The 26,061-nt window shown below is 49.0% G+C and overlaps 1 protein-coding gene across 1 annotated transcript in view; it reads left to right on the top strand.

The window, feature by feature from the left end:
* Positions 1 to 26,061, top strand: part of EXOC6B (exocyst complex component 6B) — a 271,894-nt gene that overhangs the window by 189,991 nt on the left and 55,842 nt on the right. The window contains exon 20 of the mRNA XM_056489697.1: positions 9,772 to 9,845. Within this exon, the coding sequence (XP_056345672.1) occupies positions 9,772 to 9,845 (74 nt within the window). The remainder of the gene's footprint in view (positions 1 to 9,771; positions 9,846 to 26,061) is intronic.

Raw genomic sequence — 26,061 nt, 5'->3', positions numbered from 1 at the left:
TGCCCCAAACCTGCCCCAACCCTGCCCCAAACCTGCCCCAGACCTGCCCCAACCCTGCCCCAAACCTGCCCCAAACCTGCCCCAAACCTGCCCCAAACCTGCCCCAGACCTGCCCCAAACCTGCCCCAGACCTGCCCCAACCCTGCCCCAAACCTGCCCCAAACCTGCCCCAACCCTGCCCCAAACGGCTCCAGGCCCTCGGGGTTGAGGGAGGCAGGGCAGGTCGTGCTTGGGGAATGAGTTGTTTGGTGACCGGGTAGGAGGAAAGAAAGAAGAGGTTTTAATCAGAGTTAGTACGGGGTATAAACCAAAAAAATGTATTAGTGTATTATGTGAAATTATGTGAGACTTAAGGTATTTATATGAAAATTATATTTGTATAAATATAAATATAAATATAAATATAAATATAAATATAAATATAAATATAAATATAAATATAAATATAAATATAAATATAAATATCTATATCTATATTTACATTTATTTTATATTTAATTTTATTTTATCTATATCTATATCTATATCTATATCTATATCTATATCTATATCTATATCTATATCTATATCTATACCTATATCTATACCTATATCTCATCTATCTCGATTTCTATTTCTATCTCTATCTCTATCTCGATTTCTATTTCTATCTCTATCTCTATCTCTATTTCTATTTCTATTTCTATTTCACATTAATATTTATATTATATTTATATTTATATTTATATTTATATTTATATTTATATTTATATTTATATTTATATTTATATTTATATTTATATTTATATTTATATTTATATTTATATTTATATTTTCTATATTTATTTTTATTTTAATATTTATTTTATATTTAATTTTATCTATATCTATACCTATATCTGTATCTGTGTCTATATCATCTATATCTATATCTAATCTATATATCTATATCTATATCATCTATCTCTATTTCTATTTCTATTTCACATCAATATTTATATTTATATTTATATTATTTATATTTATATTTATATTTATATTTATATTTATATTTAAATTTACACTTACACTTACACTTACACTTCATTTGCAAATTATAATAATAATTTAGAAAAAGGAAGTTTACATTCTCCATTTAAAAAACAAAAGCTTCTGCCTTTATTAGCAAACACCTATCCTTCAAACCAAGACAGTTACCTGTGATAATTCCCTTTTTTTTTTGGCTGCAAACATCTGGTGGCTCTGCTGATCCTGGGAATTGCTTCAATTTGGGTTTTTTTTTTTTTGGAACAAAAATCCATCAAGGGTTGAATTTTGAGATGAGCCAGTTCCGAGAGGGAAGTGGTGTATTCAGAAAATAAGTTTCAGTTTGCAAGGTTGGGTTTTTGGTTATTTTAAATTTTGGTTTTTTGGTTATTTTAAAAGATTTTAGAATATCTTATAAAAATATTTTAATCTTTTTTTTCTTAGCTGAAAGCACAGGTGTGAATCTCCACATCCTCCCAATTTGTGCCTCTGCTTCCATCCTCTTCCTCCCCCCAGATTCCCCAAATTTGCCCAATCCAGTTTTATCTTGCACTTATCACATTAAAATCCCATTATCACATAAAATTTTAGGATTTTAGCTCTGTTTGGATTGCCATGATGAGGGAATGGGGCTGCAGAGTTTTGATGCTGGAGGTTATCAAGGTTCTGTTTGTGAATAGTGAAGAAATAATCTGGTTAAAGGAGAGGTGAGGTGAATTAAGGAAATTATTTAAATTTTAATTATTTTAAATATTTAAATATTTAAATCAAGGAAATTTTTTAAATATTAAAATTTAAACCACCCTGGAATTCTTGGATTCTGAGATTCCATAGTGCTTGGCAGAAAAATGAGATTGTGATGGGACCCCTCACCTGCTCTTTCAATCTCCCCCTCCCTTAAATCTGAGCATTTTTGATGTGCTCAGAGCACAAAAAATACAATTTATTCATTTTTATTAATTTCCCAAAAGGAAACTGTTGTAGGACTGAGGACAAACATAGAATTAAACACACACCAAGAGCCAGATCTTCCATGAAGCAAAAAAATCCAACACTGGAGAGGGAAAAAAAAATCTCAGAGCTTTTTAGAAGAGGTGATGCTTTTTTCAGGAAAGGCATTTTTTCTCAGAGGGTTTCTTATCTCCCAGAAGAGACAAGAAATCATATCCATAATCCAAAATTCAACAATGCAATGGGATTTTTGAATTCCTACATGCCCTGCTCTCTTTTTGAAGAGATAAATCCATATAAAAATATATAATTTGAGAAATACGTAATTTTTCCCTCTCCCCTCTACCTCAGACGTAGTGGGAATCAAATGTAACAACCCAGATTTGGAGGTGACAGCCCAAAAATCCCAAAGAAATGGGGCTGTTCTCTCCCTGGGAAGTGATTCCCATCTCCATAACGGGTTCCAGCAGTGGCTGAGGAGTTTTTACAACCCTGAGATCATAAAATGAGCAATTCCATCATCTCCAAAGGCTTTTCACTGCAGCTTTATGGGAAATTAAAAACACCCTGAAAATCTGTATTTCAAATACCATGAAATCCCTTTTTTTTTTTAGTCAGCCCCTCTCCTGGGGATCAGCCAGGCCCACACCCAGATGTCTCTGCTGGCTTTAAGGAATTCTCCATCCCAAATTCCCAATCCCAAAATGTGCCCACATGGATCCTGGCACAGCCATTCTCCACCTCTTTCTGTGGCTTGTGGGAATTTCTCTCATGGAAATCCTGGGATTTGGGAGAACTTGGTCCTTGATGTTGGAATCATCCTCTCCCTTGATGTTCTTCCAACCTGTGATCCACCAGGGATTATTGGAGTTTGTGGTGCTGGAGTTTGGATATCCCCACCTGGTGTCTGTCCTGCAGCAGGAAAAACCTGAATTTTGGGGAAAAAGTGGGAATGTTGCAGCAGAGAGATGGGAATGTTTAAGCAGAGCAGATCAGGAGAGGAATGTGCACCCCACAGGCGTTGATGTTCTGATGTGCCTCAGGTCCCTCCCAAAAAGCGTTTCCAAGGAAGGGAACAGAGCTGGGAAGGGGCTGGAGAATTCCTGAGGGAAATGGGAAGGGAATGGAGAATTCCTGAGGGAAATGGGAAAGGGCTGGAGAATTCCTGAGGGAAATGGGAAAGGGGCTGGAGAATTCCTGAGGGAAATGGGAAGGGAATGGAGAATTCCTGAGGAGCTGGGAAGGGGCTGGAGAATTCCTGAGGGAAATGGGAAGGGAATGGAGAATTCCTGAGGGAAATGGGAAAGGGCTGGAGAATTCCTGAGGGAAATGGGAAAGGGGCTGGAGAATTCCTGAGGGAAATGGGAAGGGAATGGAGAATTCCTGAGGAGCTGGGAAGGGGCTGGAGAATTCCTGAGGGAAATGGGAAGGGGCTGGAGAATTCCTGAGGAAATGGGAAGGGAATGGAGAATCCCTGAGGAAATGGGAAGGGCTGGAGAATTCCTGAGGGAAATGGGAAAGGGAATGGAGAATTCCTGAGGGAAATGGGAAGGGAATGGAGAATCCCTGAGGAAATGGGAAAGGAATGGAGAATTCCTGAGGAGCTGGGAAGGCTCAGCTGGAGCAAAGGAGGCTCAGGGACCTTGTGGCTCTGCACAACTCCCTGCCAGGAGGGGACACTGGGGGGATTTGGGATCTGGGAACAGGAACAGGACACAGGGAATGGCTCCCCACTGCCAGAGGGCAGGGCTGGGTGGGATTTTGGGAGGAATTCCTGCCTGGGAGGGTGGGCAGGCCCTGGCACAGGTGCCCAGAGAAGCTGTGGCTGCCCCTGGATCCCTGGAAGGCCGAGCTGGATCCCCCAGCCTGGCCTTGGACACTTCCAGGGATGGAAATTCCAGAGCCTGTTGAGCTGGTGGCGGGATTGGGCACAGTTCATGTTTTCTGTGTTGGTGCTGAATGATCTGAGAGCTTCACACCTGCCAGGACACACCTGGCTCAGGTGGGGGAACCCCTGCACATCCTTGACCCAACTCTTAATCCCGTCCTGTGGATTCTGTTCCAGATTTCTTGGGAAGCATCTCCAACATCATTCTGAAGAGTTTCCTGTTCTTCAACTCAGAAAACATCTCATGGTCAACCCCTGGGGCTGGGGGGCTCCCGTGACTGGGCCACTCCTTTCCCTGCACTCCAGGCCCATCCTTGTTCCATCAGGGGAGAAACTTTCCTTTAATCCGACCCAGTTCAGTGTTCAGGGTGACTCCTCCCTCCTCCCACATCTCTCTGAAATTTCCCAGATGGGAACGAGCTTTGAGAGCTCTGGCTGTAATGGGGAACAGCTTCAGAGCAGGGTTGTGTGGGAATGGTGGGGGAGAGGAGAAGCTCAACGTGGGAATTGGGATCTTCTCCCTGTTCCTCTCTCCTCAATTCCCACAATTCCCACCCAGCATTTCTCACTTTTTCCCACCTGTGAGTTTCTCCAGGGTCCATGATTGGATTTGTTCCTCAGCCTCAGTGTCCTCAAGGTGACACTTTGTTCCTGTGGATATGGAACAGGAGATCCCATCACTTGGCTTTTCTGGGATGGCCTTCCAAGGCTTTATCCAGGGCTTTATCCCATCATTAGGCTTTTCCAAGGCTTTATCCAAGGAGATCCCATCACTTGGCTTTTCTAGGACTTATCACTTGGCTTTTCCAAGGCTTTATCCAAGGAAATCCCATCACTTGGCTTTTCCAAGGCTTTATCCAAGGAAATCCCATCACTTGTCTTTTCTAGGATTTATCACTTGGCTTTTCCAAGGCTTTATCCAAGGAGATCCCATCACTTGGCTTTCCCAAGGCTTTATCCAAGGAAATTTCATCACTTGGCTTTTCTAGGGCAGCCTTACAAGGCTTTATCCAAGGAAATCCCATCACTGGGCATTTCTAGGATTTATCATTTGGCTTTTCCAAGGCTTTATCTGAGGAGTTCCCATCACTTGGCTTTTCCAAGGCTTTATCCAAGGAGATCCCATCACTGGGCTTTTCTAGGATGTATCACTTGGCTATTCCAAGGCTTTATCCAAGGAACATGATTTCAAGATCTCCATCCTTCCTTGAGGACTCCTGAGATGCCCCATTCCCCAGATCTTATCCCTGCAGATTAGTCCACGTTCCCTTCCCTGGGAGCTCTCCAGCCTCCGTCCCAGAGCTGCTATCACGAATCCCGTGCACTTCAGAGGAAACCTTGCCCTCAGATGATGTTTTTGAGGGATGAAGTCTCCGTCTGGGTCCATTCCTGCTGCTCAGTCCGTGCCAGGCCCTGTCCCCGCGTGCGCAGAGAGATCCCCCCGTTGGCTGTAATTAATTAATTTACAGTGGATGTCTCTTTTCTGCCGTGCCTTTGAACTCTTTATTCTTTGTGCATTGTAAAGGGCTTAACGGTTCCTGTTCCTTGATTCTTTCATCAGTGAAATGTTTTGGAAGGGAGGTTGGAGTCCCCCTGTGACCTGCCCTGGGTGGCCCAAGCCTGTAGACCTTGCAAAGACATTACTTTTTTGGCCTGAACACAAACCCCTCAAACCTTTAGCCTGGCTAAATGCTTTGTACAAACGGCCGCATACTGATCCGCTCTATTCTCCGGTGATTTTCTGCTCAAGGGGCTGCTCTGTAGGTTTGCCTGCTGTGTTTGCCACTTGCCTCGGTGGTGGAGAGGGTACAACAAACGAACCCGACAGCGCCGAGGCCAACACTGCCCTCGGCTGTTCCGAGAAAATTATCCTGAAATCTGCTTGAAGAGATTAAACCCAAGAAGAACTGGCTGTGTCTCTCCTCTAAAGCTCAGCTCTGGTCTTTGTTTCTCCTTTTTTGCTGCGAGACTTTGTTCATTCCTCCTTCAGAATGAGCTGGTGGCATTGGTATGTAAAGTGTGACCTGCCATTGCAGGAGGTGCAGCTCCTTCTGCAGCAGCCCAGGGGGGAAGCATTGCATTCATTCCTCCAGCCCGGGGCTGCTGCAGCTTTTCCAAGTGTCTGGGCCGAATTCCTGCTCTCCTTTCTTCTGGGATATGAAAAATGTCGGCTCCTACATCATTTCTCCTCGGACAAAAAAAAATCAGCTCCTACGTAATTTCTTCTGGAACACAAAGAATATCAGTTCCTACATAGTTTCTCCTTGGACACAAAAAATACCAGTTCCTACATTATTTCTTCTGGAACAGAAAAAATACCTGCTCCTACATAATTTCTTCTGGAAAACAAGGAATATCAGCTCCTGTACCTTTTCTTCTGGGACACAGAGAATATCAGCTCGGATGCCGTTTCCCTTCTTGGATGTCAATCATAGAATCCCAAAATTGTAAAATTTGGGTTGGAAGGGACATTAAAGACAATCTCGTTTCAGCCATGGGCAGGGACACCTTGTGCTAGAAGGTTCCAGAGCTTTGTTAATTCAGTGTTGGTGAATCTTTTGATGAGAATTGCTGTTCAGTTAAGGTGTGACCATCCCAAGTTTTGAAACTCTCCCAACCTCATCCAGTAGCTTCCTTAAGAGCCACAGGTTGGCTTGGGATGGAAGGGACCTTAAAGACCATCTTGTTCCAGCCATGGGCAGGGTCACCTTTCTCTAGAAGGTTCCAGAGCGTTGTTAATTCAGTATTTTGGTGAAAATGGCAGCTTAAATCAGGGTTGGCTCAATGTGTGACCATCCTAAGTTTTGAAGGGCAGTGTCACCCCATAACTCTCCCAGCCTTCCTCCAGTAGATTCCTCAGGAATCACTGATTGGTTTGGGATGGAAAAGACATTAAAAGCCATCCAGTTTGGGATGGAATGGACCTTAAAAACCATCCAGTCCCAACCCCTCCATGGGCAGGGAACCGTGGGAAGAGACAATGGGCAGAGACTGGTAAAGGTGAACTGCTAAGGAGCAGCTGTGTCTTGGGATGGAATCTGTCTTGGGATAAAAGCTGTCTTGGGATGAAATCTCTCTTGGAATGAAATCTGTCGTGGGATGGAATCTCTTTTGGGATAAAGTCTGTCTTGGGATAAAAGCTGTTTTAGGATGAAATCTGCCTTGGGATGAAATCTGCCTTGGGTTGCTCACAAGCAGCTGACAGTGGTGATAAATTCACCAGCCCTGTGAGAACATTCACAATCACAGGCATTTTCTCATGAGGATTTGAAGTTCATGCTTTGGGGAGGATCCTCAATTTCCCAACTCCTAAATAGATGCTGAACAGCTGCGAGGCCCTTGATCCAAAATAGAAACTCGCTTTCCTCGCAGTCCTTCCAGGGTTTCTTTTCCAGGATTTCTCCAGCTGTAATCAGGAACATGAGGTGACCCCATCGTTGCAGGGTAGGACATCATAGTTGGGTTCCTCACCCCAGGGACATCTCCTGAGCCACCCAGGGGAGTTCCACCCCTTGAGAAGGTGCTCAAGCACCATTTCTCACCCTAAACATCTTTAGTTTCTCAGGTTTGCTTCTCCCAAGTGTTTTAGGATTGATGTGGCTTTTGGGATAATTGTTCCAGATGGGACAGTGGGGTGTAGAGGGGGTGTGTAAAGATGATTTATCCCTTGCAGATCAGAGTCAGAGGGTTTGGGTTGATCCTCCCTCCCTGCTGGCTGCAGTCAAATTTTATAGCAAACCTACATTAAAATGCTTTTGCAGTTAGGATTAATTAAAACAGGTTTTGAGGGAAACATGTGAAGTCACTCTGGGCTCTGCATCCGGAATTCTGCGGGGTTGGTCAGTGGGATCAGAGCAGCTCCGATCTCAAGGAATCGTGGAATGGTTTGGGTGGGAGGGACCTTAAAGATCACCCAGTGCCATGGCTGGGACACCTTCCACTGCCCCAGGTGGATCCAAGCCCTGATGTCCAGCCTGGCCTGGGACACTGCCAGGGATCCAGGGGCAGCCACAGCAAATCTGGGAACCTCCCAGGAGAGAGGGGAGAACTTCCTCCTGCTCATCCCAGTCCAAAAACCCCAAAGGCGCGACCATGGTTGGTTCCCGCTGACTTTGGTTTGTGCATTTTCTACCCAAAATCGAAATATGAACGGTCACATCCACAATTTCTCATTTTATTGTTTTTTTATTACTCCTTTTGAGTGGTAACTTCAGACAAAAGCAATGATTTCCCAGCCGTGTTTGCTCCTGTCCTGCAGCCGCTGTCGCTCGAGTGATCGCCGCAAAGATGAGCGATGGTTTCAATCTCAAAGCTCTTCTGGCATCTGAGAATATTAAAAAGCAGAGCCTGGGAAGGGTCCCCTGTGCCCCTGGAGGTGCCTGTGTCTGGCTTGAAGGATGTTCTCCATCCCAAGGTTTTAATGGAAGGTGGAGCAAGGGGGCTGATTAATAACCCTGCTTTACTTGCCCGAAATGAGGGACAGGACTGAATCCTGGTGCTCCACTCATTAATCTCTTCTTGTGAGAGCCAAGGGGCTGCTCTGTGATTGGGCTGCTCTGGGAGAGCTTTGGAAACGGGAGTGTGATGATTGATGTTCCCGGTTTTGTGGCGTTGGCTTGGAAATAGGAAAACTTTTGGGAGGACGAGTGTTCCAGGCAAAGACCACCTGACATGGGATGGCTTTGATGGCTCTGATTAGTCATGGGGACAAAAGGCAAAACCCTCCTTCCACACTGCCCACCCATCCCTGATCCTCACCCCTGTGGGGCTTTGGGAGCTGTTGGAAGGTTCCTGTAGGGTGAAAACTGGGATAAATGGGCCATTAACTGAAAAATCTCTGTTGGTGTGTATATTCCCTCCTTTCTCCCTTTTTGCCATCACACCTGGCTTCATCCCAAGGAAACATTTAATTCCTCCAGCTCCTCCAGTGCCTGCAGGGGCCACACAACTCAACCTGGAGCCTTTGAGCTGTGGCCTCACAAACCAGGTCCCCTCGGTGCCGAGAGGAGAGCGGAGATGAAGCTGTAACTGCTGAGGGTGAAAATGAAGTGAAGTTGGGCAGAACCAACCTCAAAAAGACGCCCTCGGATGCGTGCAGGCGTCGTGAGCATTCCCAAGGAAAAGCTGCTAAATGCCATGGAAGAACCAAGATCCTCTAACATGGATCCATTCAAGCCCCCTCAGCGGTTTTAGATTTGGTTTAGAGAATGGATTAGGAGAAAAATGAACAACCCAAGTATGGAATTTTTGGCCAGATTAGCCTGGAAGGAGATAAATGTGGCCTTGGAAATATTCTCTTCGCTTTCGGAGCCAAGGTTATTCAGTTGTCAGATGTCTTCATCCACCAGAAATAAAAATGCCACCCAACGGCCGCGGTCCTCCCCGTTTGGGCTGACCAAGAGGCGCCATCACCAGATCATGCAAATAATCTGCTGCCTGATAATTAATGACGAGGCCAGGCATATTTTTTTGATGAATGCTCATGGAGCCTGGTGACAGGCGTGAAATTAGAAAATTCCTTCAGCGCCCTAAAATATAAATAGCTTTCGGAACTGAAAAGAGTTTCACAGCTGAAGATTTTATTGTGTTGAGAGGAAAAACTTTTCCACCCCCATCCCCCCCTTTCTCCTGGGCGAGTTGTTTGTCCGTTCACAAAACAAATACTCTGAAGCCCAGTGCGGCCCATGGGAATAAATTTCAGGTCGAATTAGTACAGTTTCCTTGCTGTCAGGACGGTGGAATTAATGGTGTTTTGATGACACGAATTTTGAAGGGCGAACAAAGACGCTGAAGGGAGGGAGACATGACTCCTTAGAAGCGCGGTCCTCCTCTCCCCCAGCCTCTCTTGTCTTCCCTGTCATCCGTCTGCCAATCTCCCTGTCCATGGTTAGTTAAAGGCGCTTTTTATCCTCTTTTCTTTCCCACAGAGTTTGCCAGATCCGGCCCAGTGCCTGGGTTCCAAGGGGACACGCTGCAGTTGGCCTTCATCGACTTGAGACAAGTAAGTCTTTGTGTTTTTGTTTTTTGTTTTGCTTTTAAGATGTGTGACTGAAGACCATCAGGTCTTAAGGGAAGGGAGAGGAGGGGAAACGGCGTCAGTGATTTACGCCAGAGACCTATATTTCCCCCTCCTCCTCCTCCTTGTCTCGTCCCTCGAAGCCACCTCCTCGCCCAGGAGATGGTGGTGGAGGTGAAAAGGGCTGGAGGAAGAAAGCCAGGCCTGACCCTGGCCAACGGGGCCATTGTGCCGCCGCTGGCGCGGAGGGACCGCGGCGAGGCCGAGCAGGTGCTGGGAACAGAGAGAGCAGTGATGCAGAGCCCGCCCGCCCCGGGGACCTTTGTTCCCAGAGAATGCCCACGGAGGAATTTGCATTCCCCTGTGTCCGTGCCCGCCTGTGTCCCTCTCTGTGTCCCTCTCTGTGTCCCTCTCTGTGTCCCTCTCTGTGTCCCTCTCCGTGTCCCTCTCTGGCTCGGCCGCCCCCCCCGCCCCGTCCCCTCTTCCTCAGCCCAGGAATGACAAAGTGGCTCTTGGGGAAGATGCTTGGGGAAGGCTCCACCCGTCCGTGGCCACCCCGTTGCAGCCAAGTTGACCGTAGCAGGTACTGAGGCCTTTGTGGGGCTTGGCAGCCAATTTTGGGAAAAGGGCCATTCTGGGGAGTCATTTGTTTTGGGGAGAAATGGGCATTATTGATACTCTAGGCCGGGGGAGAAGTGAGGTGGTCCTGTCATCTCTTGGCACTGAAGATGGATGGGTTGGAGAGAAAGTCTGAATGAAGTAAGACTCAATGACTGATGCTTCTCTCCTATTAAAACAATCTTTTTTTGTCTGTTAAACCCCCCTGGCTTTGTCCCTGCTGCCATCATGATGCAGTGCCTCTTGTTCGCGGGGTTGACGTCGTTTGCATTCTGAAAACTTTCGGGTGCCGAGGGTATTTCTGAAATCTGCATAATCCCTTGTATCGATGATCTTGCCCCTGCCTCTGATTCGTGCTGGAGCCGCTTTCAACCCGCCAGGGTTTGAGAACTCCTCAGAATCCAATTGATGTGCGGGGAGCCATCTGTCATCCCATGACACTGGCCTTAACTTTAATAACATCAGGACGCTGCTTCCCGGGCCCGGGCCCGCCAGGAACTGCCAGATTTTTTTGCAGAGTGGTCCCAGCAGCTCCATGGGAGAGGTGTGTGCTATCTCCAGGCTGCTTTTATCTTCATTAGCTGCTTGGCACTTCAGTGACGGCGGCGCTCGGCGCTCCTGGCTGAGAGGAGATGTGGAGGCCTTGGGCCTTGTCCAAGCTCCAGGCTGTGAATGTGGGGGTTTGGGAAAGGGAGGATGGGGATTTTGGAGGGATGGAATTCCTGAAAACGGCTGGGTGAGGTCGAGCCAGTGAAATGTTTGGGTGGTTCATGAGTGCGGCCGGAGGGACCCGGCTGGGGTGAGGAAGAGGAGGAAGAGGAGCAGGAGCCTCCTCAGTCCTTCCTCCCCTGCCTGTGGGTGTCTTTGGACACCGAGATTTCATCTTTGCTTCAGGAGGTGCTCCCCAGGTTTGTTGTTGCAGTTAAAACCAGCAGAATCTCTGAATCTCAGGGCTGGGTTGGACAAGGGTTGGAGCAGCTTGGGGCAGTGGGAGGTCCCTGCCCAAGGCAGGGGTGGCACTGGATGATCTTTGAGATTCCTTCCCTCCCAAACCATCCCAGCATTCTGGGAATGCACAAGGAGATAGGGGAGATACAAGGTCTGAAATCCTGGATCTCTTGGATGGTGATTGATGAGAGGGAAAACAAGGTGTTGTACAAATAACGGAGAGGAGCTGACCCGGCCCTGGCTTGTCCAGCAGTGAAAGGTGAGGCAGGTCCCACTCCCTGCTCTGTCCATGGCCTGAGCTGGTGGCTCAGGTGTCACCAGACTCCATCCAGCCATGGTGGCTGCTCTGTGGCCACCACACCTCCAGCACTTCTTGCTGGACTGCAGCTCCAGCTGGGAGCAGGGAGGGGTGGGAAGGCCATGGGTGAAGGTCTTTGATTGTTCTTCAACTTGCCTTGAAGTTTTTCTCTTTGGACTTGGCATTTTTTTCTCTTTTAAACCATGAAATTAAAGTGGAACAGAGAAGATGAAATGGATATTGGGGAGGAATTCTCTGTAAGGGTGGGGAGGGACAGGGCTGGAATTCCCAGAACTGCTGTGGCAAATCCCTGGAAATGCCCAAGGCCAGGCTGGACACTGGGGCTGGGGTAGTGGGAGATGTCCCTGTCCATGTCCAGGGTTGGAGTGGGATGAGATTTTAGCTTCCAACTCAAACCATTCCATGATTCTGTGAAATATCACCACAATATTGATTTAAATGTCTGGGCAAAAATTCACCAAAGTAGGGAAATTAAAGAGATTTCCCTTCCCAGCATATTTCAGTAGGAGTTGTTGCAGAACATTTGTAAATCCGAGAAAATGTTCTCAGTAATGAGGGATGATTAAGGGAGTGACCAAAATTAATAAAATATGAAGTGATAGGAAAATGTGGGGACTTGGTTTGTGCCTTGGTACAGATCCTTGTAGTGGGAAATAAACCCTAAAAGGATGTCACTGTTTAGAGGCATCAGTTTGTCCTTGTTCAGAGCAGCAGACTCAAGTTCAGCACATCAAAATCCTGATTTTCCCCTCATGCCCAAGGAAATTGAGAGCAATTCTTTCCCTGTCTGGAAAAGAGGAAGAGTCAAGCCCAGAGAATCAAAATCACTATTTTGAGCAGGCAGAAATGTAAAATGGGCCTTGATTTCCTATTCTGGGACAATTGAAAATCCATAAATACCCTTAATGAAGTCAGAAAGGAAACCAGCTCCCATTTCAAGTCCTTCTGTAGGAGTGAGACTCAAATATTTAAGGTTTTACAAGGAAGGAATATTTGCTTTCCCCCTTCCAGTTTAAACATTGCTCTTGCACACTCAGTGTTGTATTTTAGAAACCTGAAATAAATTTAGCCCCATAAATGACCTTGCTGAAATTTGAAATAATCATTTTGTCTGGATCTTCACCAAACATCCCTGAATGTCCAAGCACCACTGGGGATCTCCAGGTGCTCTCAGGCCATTCCCAAGCCTGCAGGTGGAATCATTCCCTGTTCTCCCTGTTTGAATTTTTGGTTTTCCTGGGTTTGTTGTGAGGAAGTTGGTGCCAGAGGAGGTTTTGTGCTGCTCTGGGAGGTCCCTGATCTCTCCTAGAAGCCAGATCAGCACTCGTGGCCTCCTTCCAAGGAAAATCTGTCTCCAGCACTTGAGGAATTTCTCTCTGGGCTCCAGGGAGGGAACGTGGTCAGTGATTAGAGCTCCCTGCTCCCACCTCTCCTGTCCAGTGAATTACAAATCCCAGGTGCTGGATTTCCCCTGCCAAGTGCCATCCGTGGCTCTGGGGGATGTTTGGGGTGAGGCAGGTGGGAACCCAGCTGGGCTGGGGCACTGGGAGGTTCCACTCTCCTCCCCCTGCTTTGCTTTGTGCAAACTTGGCAGGTTTGAGCTCCACCATCAGCTCCTCAAGCCCCATCAGGGAGGTCAGGACAGGCAAGGTCAGGCTTAGGTGGGATTTTGGGAAGGAATTCCTGGCTGGGCTGGAATTCCCAGATTTGCTGTGGCTGCCCCTGGATCCCTGGCAGTGTCCCAGGCCAGGCTGGATATCCTGGGACAGTGGGAATTGTCCCTGCCATGGATGGGGTGGCAATGGGGTCATTTTGAGTTCCCATCCAACCCAACCCATGACTCTGCTGCTGCTCGTGCCATGGGAAGTGCTTTGTGTGCATTTTCCTTTTTTGGGATCCAGCTGTGGTTATTGTGGGATCCTGCTGGATCCCCCCAGCCAGGAATGGGAACATCCCTCTGATGTGTTCCTTTTTCTCCTATTAGCCCTGATAGAGACAATTTTATTTAAAAGAATGATCCCCTTGGGAACACAACTCCCTGCTCTGTGATGGAATCATGGAATGGTTTGGGTGGGAAGAGACCTTAAATCCCATCCCATGGACAGGGACACCCCCACTGGCCCAGGCTGCTCCAAACCCCAAATTCCACCCTGGCCTTGGACTCTTCCAGGGATCCAGGAGCATCCATAACCTCAGCCAGGTTTCCTCTCCCTCCTGCACCGTGTGCAGTCACCAGATGTTCCCTTCAGTCCTACACCTTTGTATCTAAAAATAAAATAAATAAAATAACCTTTTTATCTAAGAATACGAACCAGAGGAGCAAAGCTGCAGTGTGAGCTCATCCCTGAGCCTCACATTCCAGAATTCCTGGATTCCTGGGCTCTGTGCCTGGTTTTAGGGAACCACCTGCTCCCTTGGAGTGAGGTGACTGGGAGGGTGGGCATCCAGCCTGGCTTCTTATCAAACACCACCTGATAAATCAGGAGTTTGGAGCCCCTCTGGCTTGGCTGTTGGCTGCTCCAGAGGCTCTGGCAGGGCTGGAGCTGTGTCCTGGTGTCAGGCACTGGGAATTGTGTCATTCCCAGGGAATGGTGGTGGGCAGCGCTCCCAGGGCTGCTCAGGGTGAGGGTTTGGGGTGTCCTGGGCCAGGGAAGGACTTGGACTCAATCTTGGCTCATCTCTTTCCACTCAGGACATCCCATGAGGTGTAGCCTTGTCTCCTGCTGCTTCCATGTGCTTTTTCCAAGGGGAAGCCTGTGGAAATTTGGGCTCAGTGTCCCCTTGGTGTGACGCTGGTGGCTCTGGCCACCTCTCAGCTCTGTCACATTTCCATGGTGAGAAGCTGGAGCCAGTCCCTCCAGTCCCTCCCCCTCCAGGGTGCCCTGAAGGTTCATCCCCACCAGGCAGGGAGCTCTGGGTTGGGTTTTTTTTTTTTTTGTTTTAAACTTATTTCAGTATTTTCCAGTTGAACGTGTCTCCCCAGCCCTGCAAACCCAGCAGACATTTGGGGAGCAGAGCACAAACAAGACTTTGGGTGAGCCCAGAGCCATCCTGCTCAGCAAACTGGTTTGGCTGATCCTTCCCAGCTGGTTTTTGCTGGGAGATTGAGCAGAGGCTGAGAGCCACACTGAGAGGGGATGGGGAGTTCTGAGCCTCCCTCCTGTCCCTGCTTGTCTCTTTCCCTTTGTTGCTGCCTTAGTCACTGGATGCAGGAGGGCAGAGATGAAAAGGTGACTCACAGGGGTTTGCAGCTCCTTTCAGCCCTGTTGCTCATCTCCAAATTGTTCCTTGGCTCCAGCTCTCCCTCCCCCACTGCTCTGCCCAGCCTCAGCCTCAAAGCTCAGCCAGATCCTGGAATTCCCTCCCTCTGCTCCACCAAAGGGGGATCTGAGCACTGGGGTTTGTCCAGTGGCTGCCCCTGGATCCCTGGAATTGTCCCAGACCAGGCTGGACATGGGGCTGGGATCCCCTGGGACAGGGGAGGTGTCCCTGCCCATCCCAGAGGGTTGGGACTGGATGATCCCCCTGGTCCCCAACCCATTCCATGATTCCATGGTTTTGGGAAGCCAGGTTGTACTTTTGGGTTTCTGCTCACCCTCAGGGGACATTTTTTGCCCTGGAAAGACAACAAACATTTGCATTTTGCATCTTTTTTACTTTATAATCAGCACAGAATCACTCAGGTGGAGAAACACCTCCAAGGTCATCAACCTCTTCCCTTCTCCCTGTTTTCCTGCCTCCTTTACTCCTGTGGATCCTGTCCTTGCTTATAACAACCCTTTAATTCCTCAACCACTTTTTCTGTGGCCTCTGCCCACTGCCCTGTCCAGCCCAGTGATCCAAATCCCTTTTCCAGCCCTGGCTCCCTGCCTGCAGCTCCCAAACGTGCCAGGGGAAATGCTGAATTCCAGAATTCCCTGAATCTTTCCTGGCAAACACCTCAAGGAAACAGAGGTGTGAAGACACAGGTTCCAGTGTCAGCCCTAATTCCCCATTTCCCAGCAAGGAGAGGTTGGAGCTGGTTGTATTATTACCCTTAAATCCAGGATTTTGCTGTTCAGATCTTATCTCCAGGCTCTTAATTACCCCTGTGGCTGCTCTCCAAGCTCCTTGCACTGGCTGATATCTCCTGGATCATTTATCCAGTGTTATTAATCACCTTCATTAGGGTGGTGCCCACAGGCCATCGAGCTGTGCTCCCTTTGCTGCTTCTTGTGCAAACACGAAGCCCTGAAGAGTCTGAAGAGATAAAGGAGAGCAGCAAGGGCAGGTGCCTGGCTTCCAGCTGAGCTAATTACTGCTAATTAAAGGATATTTTGTTTCCTGACACCCCTGAGTGCCATGGAGGCTTCTCCAGGCATCCATAACCACATCAGCTTCCCAGAAGTTGTTATTATTGTAATGATTAATATTAATATTATCACCCTCATCCTCTGTCCCACCTCTCCAGTTCCAGAAACACAAATGATCCTGGCTTTCCTCTATGCCAGGTTGCCTGAGGAAGCCAAAGCAAAGCTGCAATTAATTCCTGGTGTCCTCTCCAAGGTCACTCATCAGTCATTTCGTGAACACAAAGGAACCACCTGTTCCTTGGATTTCTCTCTGCAGAAATGCCTGGATCCGTAATTGGAATTGATTTACCTGTGAAAATCTGTGAAGTTGCAGATTTATGGAGTTAAAGGGCTGGACAATCCTTTCCTGGAAGGAATTTCCCCAAATTCCCAGCCTGACAACTTGAGGCATTTCCTCTTTTCCTGTTGCTTGTTACTGGGAGAAGGGACCATTCCCCATTAAAGCACTGCCTCCATCCATCCCTCTCTGCCCTAAAAACACTTGGGAGAGGTGGAGAAACAGAAAGAAGATGGAGGGAAACCCAAAACCATCAAACCCAAACCCCAGGTGCTCAGTGAGGGGCCGTTTTTGGTTTTATTTCCTGCTCCAGTATCACCTGACCCTTGGTGTTCACGTGTGACAGGCAGGGACATCAAAATGAGATTTTTCCCTGGAAAACCAACTGGAAAACCTGTTCCTCCAGGTGTCCCCTGGCACTGCCCACCCTGCCTGGAATTCCCAGCGCTGTTCCACGCTGGAGACCCAGCAGGGAGGATCTGTAAATCCATTTTTCCTCCCTCCAGCCCTTCTCCCTGTGCTCAGCCATGGACTGTGGGATGGGGAGCCAGCAGGGATCCTCCAGGAGGGACATTCCAGAGGCTTGGCCAAACCACTCTGTTTCTTCCTTGTCAGGCTCAGGGCACTTTTTTCTTTTTTTTTTTTTTTTCTTTTTTTTTTCAGTGCCCAAATCCCAGCAGTGTTGGAGAAGGGCACATGGAGTGGTTTATTTGTTTTTAAATCAGTGTTAACTGCCTGACTCACAAAGGAGGGATCCTCCAAAGTTCAGGCTGGAAATCCAAGCTGTGCTCTGTGGAAAAGGGATGGGAAGAGGGCAGGAAACACAAACGCAGGAGCTCAGAGCAGATTTAGAGCCTCAACTCTGACTTTTCCTGCCTTGGTGGGTTTAAACTGGTCTTAGTGTTGCTTTAAACCCCCCCAGCCTTTTGTGGTTCAATCCCATTAAAACCCCACAGATCCCTCTCCCCTTTGGCTGCTCAGGCTCCAGAACCATCACTCTCCATCCAGGAGGGATGGGGAGGACTTTAAAGTGCCTGGATGTTCCCCAGAGCCTCCAAAAAAAAAATACAAAATAAAACCCAGAGTGCAAACATGTCCTGTTAGCACTTCTGGGTGCTGGAATTGTGGAGCCTGTCGACACTCGGCCCTCTGGAACAATAAAAGCAAACAAACAATCAAATGCTCTGTCACTGGAGCCTCTCAGACAAAGGGGACAAAGGGAGGAAATGAGGAGCTGGAGAGTTTGGGACCTGGTGCTTGGGTGTTGGATTCCTCAGGGCAGGGGGGGCTGAGGTGGGAGAGACCTTTCCCACATTAATCATGGAATTGGGGAATGTTTGGATTGGAAGGGACCCCAAAATCCTCTCATCCCACCTTCCACTAGCCCAGGGTGCTCCAAGCTGGCCTTGGACAGTTCCAGGGATGGGGAGTGACTCCAGCCTGCCCTGGTGGAATTTTGTGGCCACTCCCAGGGACTCCACGGAGAACCTCATCCCAAGGGACCTTGCACTGAGCCAGGAACATGTTTCCAGTGGGTTTTATTCCTCCAAGACTCAGCTGGAGCCTCTGGCTCCTCCTGAGCACCCTCTGGCTGCCCCTGCTCCACCCTCCCTGCATTTAATTCCATCTCAGGCTGTGCTGTGGGAGCCGAGATCTCCTTCCCAAGACTCCTTCCCTGTAATTTCAGTCACTCATCCAGCCAGGAAAACAGACACCTGTGGGGCTCTCAGGGCCCAAATTCCCCTTTATCCCGGGGATTGGGATAAAGGGAACAGGCAGAGCAGGGGTGGGTGCCCTTCACCCCCACAGCCCCAGCTGGGAAACCCAAGCTGCTGCAGGGGGATGAGGAGGAGCTGCCCATAAAGGAGCTTTTATGGGGCTGCCTTTCATCCCCCCAGCCTTCACCTGGAGCCACGTGAGGTTCCCCCCAGCAGCTCCTGTTTCTGCCACGGCTGGGAAGCGTTGCAGGCTTTCCCTGGAATGGGATCCCATCGTGGTGGGTGGTCAGGGAAGCTGTGCTGAGCTCTGGTGCCTTTAAAGCCTTGAAGGGAAATTTTATCCCAGTGCATCCCTGTCATTCTTCTCCCTGTGACCTCTCGAGGGCAGCAGGGAAACTTTAGCTCCTGGAAAACCTTGGGGTGCCAAGGAGTCACCTTGGGAGAGCAGGACACCCATCAAGGTGACTTGGATTGTCCATATCCCTCAGGAGTGAGGGATTAATTCCCTCCCACACACACAATCAGTTCTCAGAGCCTCCCATTGATTTTTCTCCCTGCTGGACTCAAGCAGTACAAATACTGAGCGGCGTTTACGGAGCGCTGGCCACGAGGATTAGGAGGGAAATCGATGGGATGAGGTCAGGGAGGAAGGGCAGAGAGGGAGCTCAACCTCTCCATCCTTCCAGGGGTGGAGAGAAACTGTGGGAATGAAGATGTGGAGCTGTGGGATAACCCACCAGATCATTTGGAACAGGTTGAGAATCGGGATTAAAATGATTTTAATGCCGTATCCCAGCCCGGAATTCCCGGGTCACCCGAGGTGAAGGTGCTGCACATCCCACCCAGATGTCACTTCCCCGATGGGCTGGCAGCAAGGTGGCACTGTATAGCCAGGAACATCCCACCAGGATCATTCCAACCTTCCTGGTGGATTAATGGAATCTCAAGACACTTTTCCAATTAATTAGCTCGCCATCATCCCGGGATAAAAATGATCATTTCCATTTCTGGAGGCTCTGCCAGTTCCAGGGTGCATGGGCTTGGTTTAAATGCCATTAAATGTATAAATGGGTTATTTTTAGGCTGAGTTTGCCAGGAGAATTCTGAGGTGAGACTGGGAAGTTTTGTGCTCTGGCTCTAAATCCATGTCAGTGGTTAATTCCTGCAGAATTCCTGCAGGAGAAAAAGTTGTCGAGCATCGAAACAAAATCCCAAGGGTGGTGGTGGAGTCTGCATCCCTGGGGGGATCCCAGAGCCCTGTGGATGTGGCACTTGGGGACACCTGGCAGTGCTGGGGGTGCTTGGACTCGGTCTTGGATCATTTTTCCAGCCCAGACGATCCCGTGATTGCCCAGGTGCGTCAGAAAAGCCCGGAGGTGTCCCAGCTGTCCCTGAAGCATGAGTAGATGGGACACAGGTTTTTTTTTGGGGATTTGTGTCCCACTGGAGCAGCAGCTGGTGGATGCTTTTGGTGCCTGGAGTGGCTCCAGCCCCGTGGCTGGGTGTGAGTGACGGGTGGGTAATCGGGTGTGTGTCCACATCTGTCCGGGAGCTCCCAGGGGAGGGACAGGAGCTGAGCTGGGGTTTGTGCTGCTGCCTGGAACAGAGACAGGCAGAGCAAAGGAATAAAACAGGGATTTATTGAAAGGATAAACTGCAATTTGGGCAGTGCAAGAGCCTGGCTGGGGCTGCACCCAAATCAAATCCAAGATAAGTTTTATAAGTTTTGGTTCATCCACACATTGGGGTCAATTATCCAACCACAGGTCCAGGCTATGAAGTCTCAGCCCCCTGGTTTGCCCCTTTCCCTCATTCCTGCTTTTTGGGTACCACTTCTCCTTGATCCTCCAGCTGGGAAGAAATTATATTGTCACTCCCTTGTGAAAAAACTTACTAACACCTAACATAGAATTTTAGAGTTACACACTAAGCAGCAGAACTCTGAAAAATACAAAAGCTGAAACCCAAGGCATCAGTTCCAGCCCAGCTGTGCTCAACCAGCTTCACATCCCAGCTTTAAGTGTGCTCCTGCCATTTTGGGGGAGTTGGGATTTGGGGATGTGGCCTCCAAAAGTCCATTCCTGTGGGGGTGGAGGATCAGGAGGGATCTGCTCCCTGTGGGACTGGACAAGAGGAAATTGCCTCAGGAAATGTGCCAGGGACCTGCCTGTCCCATTTCAGGGAGAATTTCTTAATTCTCCCTAAATTTTTCCAAAAATTCTCCCTAAATTTTTCCCTAAATTCTCCCTTAATTATCCCTAAATTTCTTAATTCTCCCTAGATTTTAAGGGAGCATTTCATAATGGAAAGGGTTTTCCAGCCCTGGCACAGGTGGAGTCACCATCCCTGGAGGGATTTCAGAGCTCTGGATGTGGCACTTGGGGACATGGGGCAGTGGTGGCCTGGGCAGTGCTGGGTGTCAGAGATCTGACAGGACTTTACCTTTCCATAATTTCCATTCATAATTTTAATGGAATTATTAATTTTTCATAATTCCATGATTCTGTGGTCTTCACACCCAAAATGAACCAACCAGGAGTATCCCAAACTGAGCTTCTGCCCTTCAGACTGACTTTGAACCTTGCCCTTTGATAAACCCAAAAACTTCATGGAACAGATTCCCCAAAGCCTCACAGATTTAACAAGATTAGAAATCCTGAGTGCAATCTGCACTCAATATTGGCACCAGTAGCCTCATTATTCCCTGTTTATCTGCATATCCTGAGCAGCTCCACGGTGGGATCAGCCCAGTGCCAAGAGGGCTCCACGTGCTGGGTGCACAGGGAGGAAGGGAGCAATTAGCCTAATGGGCTTTAATTGCAGAGCTGTGGAATGATTTAGGTCGGAAAAGACCTCTGGGATCTCTAATTGATGAAGATGGAGGTGGTCTGGGCACCAGAGCAGGGAGGGGGCACGGCTGCTGTGGGGTTGGGGTGAAGGTCCAGGTGTGAGGCTGAGCCTTGGGACCAGCAGGAATTCCTGGATTCCAGCCTGAATTCCAGGAGGAATTCCAGCACTGTCCAGACAATGCAGAGGGGGAGAGGATCAGGAAGGGGCTGGAGCCCCAGGAGTGGCTGAGGGCAGGGTTGGGCAGGATTTGGGGAAGGAATTCCTGGCTGCAATTCCCAGGTTTGCTGTGGCTGCCCCTGGATCCCTGGCAGTGCCCAAGGCCAGGCTGGATCCACCTGGGACAGTTGAGATGCTCATGGATGGGGTGGGAATAAGAAGATTTTAAAGTCCCTTCCAACCCAAACCATTCCATGATTCCACAACTCAACAATTCCCTCATTAATCCCATCCAGAGAGAAGAAACTCCCAGATTTTCCCTTTGCAGAGCCCTGGGGTGAACTTCTCATTGCTATGAGAATTTTCTTACTTTGAAGCCACACTAGTCCCAAAAATGCTGCAGTGTGGAGTCCCTGGGAAAAGCAGCACATGGCTTGGATTTGGTGCAGGAATAACTGGGAATGATCTGATGTTTATTCCCTGATTTCCATCCCTGGGATGCCCGAGGGAGGAAGGTTTTCAGGAGACACTGGGGTTGTTTTGGCTGAAATTTGAAAACGCTGCTGTGAGAATTCAGTCCCAGCGCCCAGAGCTGTGCACCAGCACAAATAAATACTGGAATAGTCGGTGTTAACTGGCCCATAAAAATAAAATAAATAAATACTGGAATAGTTGGTGTTAAATGGCCCAACTTCCTTGGCCCAGCTCGTGTTTTCTGGATAATCTGCGGGATGGCAGCGCTTGGGTCCTGTGAGTCACCCCGAGCCTTCCTCTTGCTTGAGCAAACCCTGAGTTCCCTAAATGGGATAATTCAGCTCCCTGGCTCCGTTTGTGTCTTTTCTGATTAATTGGTCAAAATTTGGGCTTGGTTTGGCCAGACAGAGCTTTTGTTTGTGGTGCTTAATCGGGAGTTTTGTGTGTTTTGGGGTGAGAGCTCTTGTGATTTTCGGTTGGGGTTTTTATTTGGGATCTTCCCACGAGCCCAGGATGAGCTTGGAGCAGCCCGGTGGAGTGGAAGGATCCCTGCCCATGATCTTTTCCAGCTCAAACCCTTCCACCATCCCATCAAGTGCTGCGTGCTGGGCTGGGGTGGGGCTGGCTTGGAAATCCCGGTCGGGAATTTTATTTCAAGCCCTGCGTGTGTGTTTTCAGCACGGGCTGAACACCATCAAACAAAAGTCTGGCTTTTGTCTCGCGTGGTGTCAGACAGACAGACAGACAGACAGGCAGACGGGGCAGGAGCTGTAGGTGTGACCGACGCTGTTGGCACCTCCCGTTCGCTGCAAGAGCAAACACTCCAACACTCCCCCGATCTAATCTCCTTAAACGTTGCAGGCTGTAATCCCTTAATTTGGCTGCTGACATGAGGGCTGCTGATGGGGAAACGAGGCAGGGGATGGGCACTGACAGCCACGGGAGATTGGGATCTTTTGTTGAGCACATCAAGCGAGCCCCAGAGCTCTGAGCCTGCCGGGCTTGTGCCCGTGACCAGAAATAGTCCCCGCAGTGAGTCACGGCTCCAAACCACGCAGGGAACCAAAATCTTGCTGGGTTTGGTTTCATCTTGAGCTGTTCTCAACCTCCGGGGGGTCCAAGGGTTTGGGAATCCAGAGCTGGAGTGGTCTGAGGTGGGGAGGGGGCTCCAGGGCGAGTCCCTGAGTGCCCCAAGGGGGTTAAAGGGAAAGAGGGACAGACTTTCCACAGGGGCAGGACACGAGGGAAGTGTTCTAAAGGAAAGGAGGAGAGGTTTAGGTGGGATTTTGGCAAGGAATTCCTGGCTGGGCTGGAATTCCCAGATTTGCTGTGGCTGCCCCTGGATCCCTGGCAGTGCCCAAGGCCAGGTTGGACATTGGCACAGTGGGAATGTCCCTGAACATGGATGGGGTGCAATGAGATGATCCTTAAACTCCCTTCCCACCCAAATCATTCCAGGATTCTGGAGCCCTACTGCTCTGGGAGAGCTGGGAATGTTCCCCTGGAGAAGGGAAAATTCCAGGGAATGCTCAGAGTCCCTGCAGGGGCTCCAGGAGAGCTGGAATTTGGGACAAGGCCTGGAGGGACAGGACACAGGGAATGGCTCCCACTGGGAAAGGGGAGATGGGGCTGGGATCTTGGGAAGGAATTCCTGCCTGGGCTGCAATTCCCAGATTTGCTGTGGCTGCCCCTGGATCCCTGGCACTGCCCAAGGCCAGGCTGGATCCACCTGGGACACTGTGAGGTGTCCCTGCCATGGATGAGGTGCCACTGGATTGTCTCTAAAGTCCCAACCCAAACCATTCCATAATCCTGAATATCTTTTCCAACCTCAACCATTCCGTGATCCTCCGTTGCTGCGAGGAAACCAAAAAAATGTCTCTTCTCCCTTTAATTTGTGGCGACTTGGAAGCAAAGTGGACAAAGTCTGTTCTTGCTCTGCTCCTCTTAATGCTTAAAACCTGGAGGGGGGAGGGAATCCTGCCTGGAATGCAGCCCCTGTGCGGGATTGCTTTTCCAAAAAACAATCAAATCACTTCTGCAGGAGCAGGGCTGTGCTCGAACAGCCAGTTCTGTCCCGGAGACGAACATTCCTGGATGCCAGAGGAAAATAGCAGGGCTGGAATTCACCTCGTGTTTGAGGTTAGCTCCAGAGGAGTTTTCAGCTGGGCTGGTTTTATATAGCAGCTCTCGGTGGAAACAGTTTGTCTGTCATATTTTTAGGTTCAGGGATTTCTTGGAGGTCACCCCGAGTTCAGGCTCCTTCCCTCCTGCCCTGGTGGAGGTGGGAATTCGTGTTTGGAGTGTCTGGGCTCCAAAGCTGCTCCAGACCTCGTCCCTCTGTCTGTCTGTGGCAGCAGGTTCTTGGGATGAGTGTGCACAGCTCCTTCCCAGTTCTGGGGGAATTCTGCCTCTGTTTGATCCCTGTGGAACTCAGAATCCCAGATTGGTTTGGGATGAGTGTGCACAGCTCCTTCCCCAGTTCTGGGGAGAAATTCTGCCCCTGTTTGATCCCTGTGGAACTCAGAATCCCAAATTGGTTTGGGATGAGTGTGCACAGCTCCTTCCCCAGTTTGGGGGAAATTCTGCCCCTGTTTGATCCCTGTGGAACTCAGAATCCCAAATTGGTTTGGGATGGAAAGGACCTTGAATTCCTGCTGTCCCAGGGAGCTCCAAGCCCATCCAGCCTGGACACTTCCAGGGGTGAGGAGTTCACAACCTCTCTGCCAGGACCTCAGCACCCTCACAGGGAGGAATTCCTGCCCAGAATCCCATCTAACCCTGCCCTCTGTCTGCTTAAAGCCATAATTTGGGCCACTTAATTATCCCTCTGCCTTTCAGCCACTCCAAACTCCTTCCAAAGGGCCCTTAATAGAAAGCAGAGAAGCCTCCAGCACAAATTTCTCTCCAGTAGCACATTTTTCCTATAGATTATCCTTTAATTTTCGTGGAGGGGAATGTTCTGCTGCTGTAAGGAGAGAGCAGAGCCCGTGTGGGGCTGCGTGCAGAAAAATGTATGGAGTTACCAACTTTTCCAAGAGGAAAAGGTGATGTCATGGGCTGTGGAAAGAATATATTTTTTTTTTTAAAATATATTCCTGCTCTCATCTGATCACGCTCAGGATATAAATAGTGGGGAAAGGCACCAGGCAGTGAAATGAGAGCCACTCTGGGAAGGCTCCTCGGGGTCGGGCAGGGCTGGATCCATCCAGGGGTGTTTTCCAGCACATTAGCAGCAGCGTGTGGAGCCATCTGTCACGGCCTGGAGGTGGCCAAGCCACTCAGCAGCTCGTTAGGCAGGGCCAGGAGTGAAAAAAGAGCCCAGAAAATCAGGATATAATGGGAGAAGGGGAGACTTGGAGGAAGCAGAGTCTGTAATTCACTCCCTCGTTTGCTGCTGCTCCCCATCAGCAGCTCAGGCCCCAGTTCCCACTGGGAATGTTCCCCTGGAGAAGGGAAAATTCCAGGGAATGCTCAGAGTCCCTGCAGGGGCTCCAGGAGAGCTGGAATTTGGGACAAGGCCTGGAGGGACAGGACACAGGGAATGGCTCCCACTGGGAAAGGGGAGATGGGGCTGGGATCTTGGGAAGGAATTCCTGCCTGGGCTGCCCCTGGATCCCTGGGAATGTTCAAGACCAAGTTGGATCCACCTGGGACAGTTGAGATGTCCCTGCTTGTGGGATCAGGATGATCTTGAAGGTCCCTCCATCCCAAACCATTCCACGATTCCATAATTAATGTTTTTTTTCCTGGTTTGCTCAAGCTCTGTATCCCCTGAGGCTGAATCACCTCCCTGCCTGGAGAAGTGAAATGGGAAGGAAATGAGAGGTGAAAATGTGAGCTGGGAATGGTTTGGTTGAATTCCCTCATTTTTCCCGTGGGATTTGCTGCATTCCAGCCCCAGAGCTTTGCTCCAAGGGAATCCTCACGTTTGACTCCAGTTATTGACTGGCACCAGTTGGATTTGCTTCATTTTTTCTCATTTTTCCCTGAACATCCCAGATCCCAATCCTGGGGTTTGGGAACAGGGTGCTTCAGTCAGGGAATATTCCCCTGCATTTTGGGGCCAACCCAACCTTTGCAGGATTTTGGGGAATAATGTGAATTATTGCTCTGAATCGCAGATCCCAACCCCACGTGGGACATGGACAAGAAAGGGAAGGAAATTCCCACTGGAATTTTGCTCAACACTTCATGTGCAGAGCAGAGGGAATTCTCCTGAGATTTTTCCTGGGATTTGTCCAGCGAATTCTTCAGGGATTTCTCCTGTCTTTTCTCCAAAGATTTCGCCTGGGTTTTCTCCTGGGATTTGTCCTAGAATTTGTCCTGGGATTTCTCCTGGGTTTCTCCAGGGATTTCTCCTGGAATTTCTTTAGGGATTTCTCCTGGAATTTCACCTGGGTTTTCTACTGGGATTTCCTTTTTTCCTTCTCCTTTCTCTCTTTCTCTTCTCTTCTCTTCTCTTCTCTTCTCTTCTCTTCTCTTCTCT

This window comes from Oenanthe melanoleuca, chromosome 4 (assembly GCF_029582105.1).
Source record: "Oenanthe melanoleuca isolate GR-GAL-2019-014 chromosome 4, OMel1.0, whole genome shotgun sequence".
NCBI lineage: Eukaryota > Metazoa > Chordata > Aves > Passeriformes > Muscicapidae > Oenanthe > Oenanthe melanoleuca.
The sequence above is the reverse complement of the archived record's forward strand: the minus strand, read 5'-3'. Positions and strand labels throughout refer to the sequence as shown.